The sequence below is a fragment of the Nyctibius grandis genome, chromosome 5 (genome assembly GCF_013368605.1).
Source record: "Nyctibius grandis isolate bNycGra1 chromosome 5, bNycGra1.pri, whole genome shotgun sequence".
In the NCBI taxonomy this organism is placed as follows: Eukaryota; Metazoa; Chordata; class Aves; order Nyctibiiformes; family Nyctibiidae; genus Nyctibius; species Nyctibius grandis.
This window is the reverse complement of record NC_090662.1, coordinates 86,439,249-86,448,798: the sequence shown is the minus strand read 5'-3', so window position 1 is coordinate 86,448,798 and position 9,550 is coordinate 86,439,249. Positions and strand designations below refer to the sequence as shown.

Sequence of the window (9,550 nt, the reverse complement as noted above, 5' to 3'; positions counted from 1 at the left end):
ACACAGATGGGGGTTTCCTCGATCGTCCTTTTAAAGCAGACCCATCACAGAAGAAAGGTCCTTCTAAAGCAGAACTATCACAAGAGGAGGACTCGGATGTAGAGATAACCTACCACTCTTTATCCCTGAAGGACCTGAGAAATATAAGGAAAGACTTCAGCCGTTATGATGGTGAACCTATTATTACCTGGTTGCTCCGATGCTGGGATAATGGGGCAGACAGCATGCAATTGGACGGCAGAGAAGCCAGACAGTTGGGATCCCTGTCCAGAGATGGTGGTATTGATAAGGCGCTTGCAAGAAAGTCAAACACTATCAGTCTCTGGAGGCGACTCTTGTCAGCTGTAAAGAGCAGGTATCCCTATAAAGATGATGTTATGAGTCACCTAAGCAAATGGACCACTATAGAAAAAGGTATTAACTACCTTAGAGAACTGGCTGTGCAAGAGATTATTTATAGACACCCACGGGAAGTTGTAGATCCTGTAGATCCTGATGAAGTGGAATGCAACTGATCCATGTTCCGGAAGGTTGTGAAGAATGCTCCACCGACATATACCCATACATTGTCAATATTAGTATGGGGAGAAGATGATATGGCACGTTCTACTGTGGGTAAAATGGCTAACTGTATGCGACCATATGAAGATAGTATTTCTTCCCCACTGCAGGCACGCATCTCGGCTGTGGAAAAACTGACTAAGGAAAACAAGGACTCACTTAAACAACTGTCAGACAAACTGTCCATGATCGAGAATAAACTTGACTACCTACCTACACAGGCGCGCGTTGCAGCTGTTAGGAGAAAACGCTCTCCTACAGGACCAGCTCAAAGGAAACGGAACACGTCACGAGGTATCCTGTGGTTTGCCCTGCGTGGTTATGGGGAGGACATGAGCAGATGGCATGGACAACCTACCAGTACCCTACAGGCACGAGTACGTGAGTTGCAAGCTAAAAGAAATACCAGAGAGAATTTTTCTAGAAGGATGGCTGCTCCAGTTACCAGTGAGCAGGACCCCAGCGAGGGTAGATGGGCCTCAAATCACTTTTTCCCAAGTGTGAATAGGAGAAATGAAGGTCCAGTCCCTGTGAGCAGCACGAATCCATTTCTTAATTAGGGGGGCCCTGCCTCCAGCCAGGTGGAGGAGAGGGACAACCGGATTTATTGGACTGTGTGGATTCGATGGCCTGGCACATTAAAACCACAAAGGTATCGAGCCCTGGTAGACACTGGTGCACAGTGCACCCTAATGCCATCGGATCATAAAGGGGCAGAACCTATCAGTATTTCAGGAGTAACAGGAGGATCTCAAGTGTTATCTGTATTGGAGGCCGAAGTGAGCCTAACTAAAAATGAATGGAAAAAGCACCCCATTGTGACTGGCCCAGATGCTCCGTGTATCCTTGGCATAGACTACCTCAAGAGAGGGTATTTCAAGGACCCTAAAGGGTATAGATGGGCTTTTGGTATAGCAGCTGTAGAGACTGAGGACATTAAACAGCTGTCTACCTTGCCTGGCCTCTCAGAAGATCCTTCTGTTGTGGGGTTGCTGAAGGTTGAAGAACAACAGGTGCCAATTGCTACTGCCACGGTGCACTGACGACAATATCGCACCAGTCGAGACTCCCTGATCCCCATTCATAAACTGATTAGACAATTAGAAAATCAAGGAGTGATTGGCAAGACTCGCTCACCCTTTAATAGTCCTATATGGCCAGTGCGAAAGTCTGATGGAGAATGGAGATTAACTGTGGACTATCGTGGCCTAAATGAAGTTACGCCACCGCTGAGTGCTGCTGTGCCAGACATGCTAGAACTTCAATACGAACTGGAGTCAAAGGCAGCCAAGTGGTACGCCACCATAGACATAGCTAATGCATTTTTCTCTATTCCCTTGGCACCAAAGTGCAGGCCACAGTTTGCTTTTACCTGGAGAGGTATCCAGTATACCTGGAATCGACTGCCCCAGGGGTGGAAACACAGTCCTACTATTTGCCATGGACTGATCCAGACTGCACTAGAAAAGGGTGGAGCTCCAGAACATTTGCAATACATTGATGACATCATTGTGTGGGGTGATACAGCAGCAGAAGTTTTTGACAAAGGAGAGAAAATAATCCAAATTCTTCTGCAAGCTGGTTTTGCCATAAAAAGAAGCAAGGTCAAGGGACCTGCCCGGGAGATCCAGTTTTTAGGGATTAAATGGCAAGATGGGCGTCGCCAGATCCCGATAGAGGTGATCAACAAAATAACAGCTATGTCCCCACCAACTAACAAAAAGGAAACACAAGCCTTCTTAGGTGTTGTGGGTTTCTGGAGAATGCATATTCCAGATTACAGCCAGATTGTACGCCCTCTTTATCAGGTGACCAGAAAGAAGAATGATTTTCAGTGGGGCCCTGAACAACGACAGGCTTTTGAACAGATTAAACAAGAGATTGTGCATGCAGTAGCCCTTGGACCAGTCCGTACGGGACAAGATGTTAAAAATGTGCTCTACACCTCAGCTGGGGACAATGGTCCTACTTGGAGGCTCTGGCAGAAAGTGCCAGGGGAGACTCGAGGTCGACCCCTAGGATTTGGAGTCGAGGATACAAGGGCTCCGAGGCCAATTACACCCCAACTGGAAAAGAGATACTGGCAGCATATGAAGGAGTTAGAGCTGCTTCAGAGGTAATTGGTACTGAAGCACAACTTCTCCTGGCACCTCGATTACCAGTACTAGGCTGGATGTTCAAGGGTAAGGTTCCCACTACCCATCATGCAACTGATGCGACGTGGAGTAAATGGATTGCATTAATTACGCAGAGGGCTCGAATAGGAAACCCTAATCGCCCAGGAATCTTAGAAGTGATCATGGACTGGCCAGAAGGCAAAGACTTCGGAATGCCACCAGAAAAGGAGGTGACACGTGCTGAAGAAGCCCCACCATATAATGAATTACCAGAGGATGAGAAGCAGTATGCCCTGTTCACCGATGGATCCTGCCGTCTTGTAGGAAAGTATCGGAAGTGGAAAGCTGCTGTATGGAGTCCCATACGACGAGTCACAGAAGCCACAGAAGGACAAGGTGAATCAAGTCAATTTGCAGAGGTAAAAGCCATCCAGCTGGCTTTAGACATTGCTGAGCGAGAAAAGTGGCCAAGGCTGTATCTTTATACTGACTCATGGATGGTAGCAAATGCCTTGTGGGGGTGGTTAAAGCAGTGGAAGCAAAGCAACTGGCAGCGCAAAGGTAAACCTATTTGGGCTGCTAAATTGTGGCAAGATATTGCTGCTTGGCTAGAGAAACTAGTCGTGAAGGCACGTCATGTAGATGCTCACGTACCTAAAAGTCGGGCAACTGAGGAACATCGAAACAACCAACAAGCGGATCAAGCTGCTAAAGTGTTCCAAATAGATTTGGACTGGGAACATAAAGGTGAACTATTTTTAGCTCGGTGGGCTCATGACACTTCAGGTCATCAAGGAAGAGATGCAACATACAGATGGGCTCGTGACCGAGGGGTGGACTTAACCATGGACTCTATTGCACAGGTTATCCATGATTGTGAAACATGCGCCGCAATTAAGCAAGCCAAACGGTTAAAACCTTTGTGGTATGGGGGGCGGTGGTTGAAATATAAATATGGGGAGGCCTGGCAAATTGACTACATCACACTCCCTCAAACCCGCCAGGGTAAACGCTATGTGCTTACCATGGTAGAGGCGACCACCGGATGGTTGGAAACATACTCTGTGCCCCATGCCACTGCCCAGAACACTATTCTGGGCCTCGAAAAGCAAATCTTGTGGCGACACGGCACGCCAGAGAGAATTGAGTCGGACAATGGGACTCATTTCAAAAACAGTCTCATAGACAACTGGGCCAAAGAGCATGGCATCGAATGGGTATATCACATCCCCTATCATGCACCAGCCTCTGGGAAAATTGAACGGTATAATGGGCTGTTAAAAACTACCCTAAAAGCAATGGGGGGTGGAACCTTTAAAAACTGGGATAAACATCTGGCACAAGCTACCTGGTTAGTTAACACCAGGGGATCTATCAATCGAGCTGGCCCTGCTCAGTCAGACCTTCTACATACAGTAGAAGGAGATAAAGTCCCGGTGGTGCATGAAAGGAATCTATTGGGAAAAACTGTCTGGATTCTTCCTGTAACGGGCAAAGGTAAACCCATTTGTGGGATTGCTTTTGCTCAGGGACCTGGATGTACTTGGTGGGTGATGTTGCAAGATGGTGAAGTCCGATGTGTCCCTGAAGGTGATCTGATTCTGGGTGAGACTACTTAAGTCTGAACTGCATGTTGTTGCTGCATAAGTGTCTTTTAGGTTAAGACAGTGGTGATGAGACCGGAGCTAGCTTCATCAAGTGGTGTCCAGTAACCTCCTCGAGTCTGACATCTTTAACCTGCAACCCGTGGGCACGAACCATGACAAAAGAGAGACTGCTAGCCAGAGAGACTGCTGAGAGACTGCTAACCAGATGGAAACCCACAATCCTGGACCAAATGAACTTGATGGACTTTTTGCATAAAGATGAATCATAGACTAGTGATATGTATATATATATTTGAAAATGAAAAGGTAGTGGTGATCTGAGTATGACATGAATGGTATGGAATAAGGGGTGGAATGTCCTGGTTTGGCTCAAACCAGGCCAAATAGTCTTAGAGAACCCAAGGTCACTGCTTACGAGTAAAGAGCCGAAGGGGGTTGTACCTGCAGGGAGTAGTGGATGGGGCAGGTGACCCAGGATTGACCAGCAAGGTATTCCATCCCATACATGTCATTCTCACTTTCCTGTTTATCACTAACCCCCTGCCTTCTGGAGGTGGGGCCCAGGAGGGAGGGGCCCTCCTGTCTCCCACTGATTGGTACCAGCTTTGCCAAATCTCCAGTTAAAAGCCTGCAGGTGTGATGGCAGTGGAGCTATTGCATTTTGCCCTCTGCCCGTGCTGGGTGGAGCTATTGCATTTTCCCCTCTGCCTGTGCTGGAGGGAGCTACTGCATTTTCCCCTCTGCCCGTGCTGGGGGGAGCAACTCTGCCTGAGGAGGATTTCCAAGCTCTCAGTCTTGGCTTTGTATATATTTGTATATATTTGTATATATTTGATTATTTCTATTATTATTGTTATTATACTCTTTTTCATTATTATAGTTTATTAAAACTGTTTTAACTTTCCAACCCATAAGTCTCTCTCCCTTTTCCCTTTCCCTTTCCCTTAGTGGGGGGGAGAGGGTTAACAGAGAGCATCTGCCACCTGATTAATAGCTGGCCCAGCTTTAAACCGTGACATGGTTTTATATTTAAAGTTGGTGTACATCAATGGCAGGGGGGTGGGGGGGGGGGGGGAGAGGTGGGGATCCAAAATGAAACATAACAGCAAATTAAGTTTATAATGAGTTAAAACTGAAATTATTGCTCAGTGGCTGCTAAGATATTTTAAAAAGAAATTGGACTTTCACATTCAACCTCAACTGTGCCTCAGCAATGCTTGGCCAGCAGCAGCACTCTGGCAGCACAGTTCCCTCTTTCTGGAAACACTGATGTTCATCGAAGGAAATCAACAGGTATCTATTTCTACTCCACATACAGTTAAATATTCTCCCTACTGAAATGGGAGGCAGAAAAATTCTGTTGCTGAAGATTTCTTCAGTCTATAAAGAGATTGTGACCCCTACTGTTGAATGGCCACAGTTCAGCTAGGATGGTACAGCTAGCTGAATGTGGTGTCCTACATTACAGTCTGGGTCAGGTGCGGAAAGAAAAAGACTTCGTGGGACTTAACTGCACAATGCAGAAGGTAAGACTGAGCAAATAAAACAACGTTGATGCACTTTAAATAACCAACTTCAGAGGCTGTTGATTATATAACCGTAAGTAGTTGTTGACTGGGGAAAGCAAGAAGGGAAACAAAGCTTACATGTAAGCCCTTCATTGCAAAAGAACTGAAGCTTTTAACATGTGCTGACACTTGCCTGCACTGAAAAACATCACCTGTTCTGGACTCTCCAGGCACTCCTTCAGGTTTGTGTATTTCAACAGAAGAAAGTAAGTTGTTACAGCGAGAACAATCAATTATTGGTACAACCTCTGCAGGGCAGTGGTAGAGTCCCCGTCACTGGGGGTTTTTCAAGATATCACTGGACAGGGTGCTAAATAATCTTTTCTGCAAGAGGCTGGACCAGATGATCTTTCCAGGTCCCTTCCCACCTGGGCTGTTCTGTGATTCTGTATTGTCTGAATGTGGAACAGTGCTAAGCCACATGGTTTGCTCCTTGTTTAGAAAAGAGTATCCCTTTCCTCAACTCTACTTACTGTATGAAAAGGATTGTTCCATTATTATGAAGCTTTTCCTTTCATAGTGTTAGTCAAATGTAAATACTAAGATAGCAATAATGTTCTAGCAACTTCTTGAAGTACATGGGAGAGAAGGGAGGTCATATGGTTCTAGGTTGAGATTAGTGTCAATGGAGTTAAGGGTAATTTCCTGGTTACTGAATTAATCCCAAGAGCATTTTACAGTCCTGGAATCAGGGGCTCAATATACATGATCATCTAGTTTAGAAGAAATTAGAGGGGAAATACAGAACCCTGAGGGGCAAGGAAAGGACCCCTTGCTCTTATCTGTAACTTTCCTGTGGTTCAAAAATTCTTTTTAATAAATAGCACAACCACATCTTCATCTCTGAGATTAAGCACTGCTTAAAGGTTAAGTGTAAACAAAACCAAAGCCCAGCAGCTGTTGCTGCTCAGGAACTGGAAGTGTGGGCAGAGCTGCTCTTCAGGCTTTTTCCCCTCAACCCAGCTCCTCTTGCTCCCAACTCAAACAGAAGTGGAACTGAAAGCACCAAGTTCTCAGTAGCAGCAAAAGGCCCTACTGGTCACCAGACACAAGGACTGCAGTAGCAGCTCATATTTTCCCAAACCTCAAAATTCTACCATCATTTCCGATATATCAGATTCTTACTACTTGTAAAACAATTTTAAAACAACTTCTGTCTTCTGTTGTACTCTGACTTCATAATCCTCAGTGATTTTTATAATCTTTCTTCTCTCAACTATTATTATTTTGACTAAGCTTGCATTGAACCTGTGTATTATGGAGACACATGCTCAGTGTTCACCCAGACAGATATTTAATTGCTGTCAGCCACTCAGCTTTGTAGGATGAGGTAGTGTAAGAACATCTGCAGCAGTAAGCACTGGCTCTCTCTTACCTATGATCCTTTTCACATAATGTCTTGGTTCTGTCAAGGTGAATCAAAAGAGACAGGTTGCTTTTTTAAGCCCCAGGCAAGCAGTGATACTCTCCTAGAGTTGTCTTCTCTTTTCCATTTCCACAAACAACAGGAGCTTATAAGCAAACAGAAAGGTGGAGTAGCAAAGTTAAGAGTCTAGAATTCAGAAACCTCCCAAAGATTAAGTTTAATGTAGCCCATATTTAGGACTTAAAGTATGCAGCTCTAAATGCAGTCATGTTTAGTGCTTATAGAGCAGAAGTGTAGTTCTCAGGACAACCAGCTTCACTTCTAATCAGAATACAGATCTGTAGTTGGAATATAAGCCAATTCAAGAGGGGAAGGAAGGGGGAAAAAAAAGAGATGTATTTCTCAAGCCACATTTTTTCTGTATATCCCATATAAAGTGTAACTTTTACAAAGGGAACAGCTGAGATCAAGAAAAGTTGTCTTGTTTTTAAATACAAATTTAGGTACTTCTGAAAAGCACAGAAGTGGTAATTCTCTATTTGAATAGCAAGCTAGAGAAATCCAGTTCTAAGAGCAACAGACATATTTTAAAGGGGTAAATACATACAATATTTCACAAAAATCTCTACAAGTCAGAAGTAGTGCAATGTTGTAACAATGCCCTGTTGAAACTCTTCTGTAAAGTATACTCAAGTACTCAAATATGCTGTAGTAGGTGTAAGCATTGCAGAAAAGGGTCACATCTCTGCTCAAAACTGCAGTGATGGTGATGTCCACATGGGCTGGAACAACAGCCCCTGGCGCAGCAGAGGCTTTCACCCACACACGGCTCCAGAGGAAAGGTGCTGCAGCAGCCCAGCTCTCCGGCTGTCTGATGAGTTACATGCCAGTCCCAGAAAACTTATGGAGCAAATACTCCCAGAAGACATTTTCAGACATGTGGAGGTGACTGGGAACAGCCAGCTAGATCTACCAGAAGCAAAGCATACCTGAGCAACCAGACTGAGTTAACTGCCTGTGTGAATAAGGGGGTAGCAATGGATGTTGTATACCTTGACTTCAGCAAGGTTTTTGACACGATCTCCTATAACTTCCTTACAGCTAAAAATATCACTGAGATATAGACTGGATAAACATACACGGTAGGTAGAAAGTTGTCTGGACCACCTGGTTCAAAGAATTGGGATCTGTGGTACAAAGTCTAACTGGTGGCCATTTACTAGTGGCAATGCTCACAGATCGATACTGGAGCCAATACAATTTAGGGTCTTCAATAACAATCTGGATAAAGGGATGGAGTGTGCTCCAGCCAGTCTGCAGACGATACCAGGGTTAGGAGGACTGTTGAAACACTGGAGGGCAGGGCTGTTCTTCAGAGACACCCAGACAGGCTGGACACATGGGCTGGTGTCCTGATTTCATTGGGATTTTGTTTCAGTTTGTGGCCAGCCATGGTGATCAGGGCCATCAGCAGTTAAATCCAGGGCAGCTGACCCAGGCTGGCCCACAGGTGTGTTCTATATCATTAACAATCGAGTTCACTATAAAAAGGAAAGCTGCTGGGGAGAGGTGGGGCTGGTTTTGCCCTCCTCTCTTCTGGCCTCTTTTTTCCTCATTGCTGACAATTGCTATTTCTGGACAACTTGCTGCAACCTGTAGCTAAGTATACTTTTGTGTGTTTTGTGTTAGCATTTATATTAGTTTATTTTATTAAATCTGTTTAATTTTAACCCATGAGTCTCCCTCTTTTTCCCAATTCCTTCTTCAGTTGGGAAAGGGACATCGGGTGAGAGAAAAATTGTTATTGTTTAGCCCCAGGTGCGGGCTAAACGAAGACAGCTGGCATGGACCAATAAGTTAAAGGCAAAAGCAAAGCCCTGCGCCTTGGATGGAGAAACTAAAACACAAACTGAACTTACACACTGCATTGTCCATGGAGAAGCAAACATGATTAGATCATAAAGGTAGTCTGTGAAACTCAGTCAAGAACGACGACTGGTTGGTCATCTCCACCTGCCTGAAGCTTCAGCTTCTTTGCTTTTAGGTTAGAACCACAGTTAGGCCGTTTATGTTCCTGTGACTTCTTCACCACTGAATCTGGGACAGTCTTTGAAATAGTCCGAGCATTTTCTCTGCTCCCTGTCGAATTCGAAGACTGAGATGGTTTGTCCTGTAAGTTGTAAACAATTCCGTTAAAATTCTAACATTGTTTTCCTTCTTTTTCAGTGTTCCCACACAAGAGAGAAGATAATGAGGTCTATTTTAAATCCTGTTGATTGCATTACTTTGAAAAAATATATTGAGCAGATCCCAAATGTTTATAATAAACTA

General features: G+C 44.7%; 1 protein-coding gene across 6 annotated transcripts in view; it reads right to left on the bottom strand.

Moving 5' to 3' along the window:
* The window catches only part of RECQL (RecQ like helicase), a 38,010-nt gene that overhangs the window by 9,953 nt on the left and 18,507 nt on the right, over nt 1-9,550 (bottom strand). For 3 of the 6 annotated variants that reach the window (XR_011048318.1, XR_011048316.1, XR_011048317.1), the window contains exons 14-15: nt 9,139-9,389; nt 7,229-7,364 (exon numbers count right to left, since the gene is read on the bottom strand). Coding sequence is in view for 2 of the 6 variants with exons in the window: in XM_068402506.1 (XP_068258607.1) it covers nt 9,198-9,389 (192 nt within the window). In the remaining 4 variants the exon portion in view is untranslated. The other 3 variants (XM_068402506.1, XM_068402507.1, XR_011048319.1) reach the window with 2 other exon arrangements.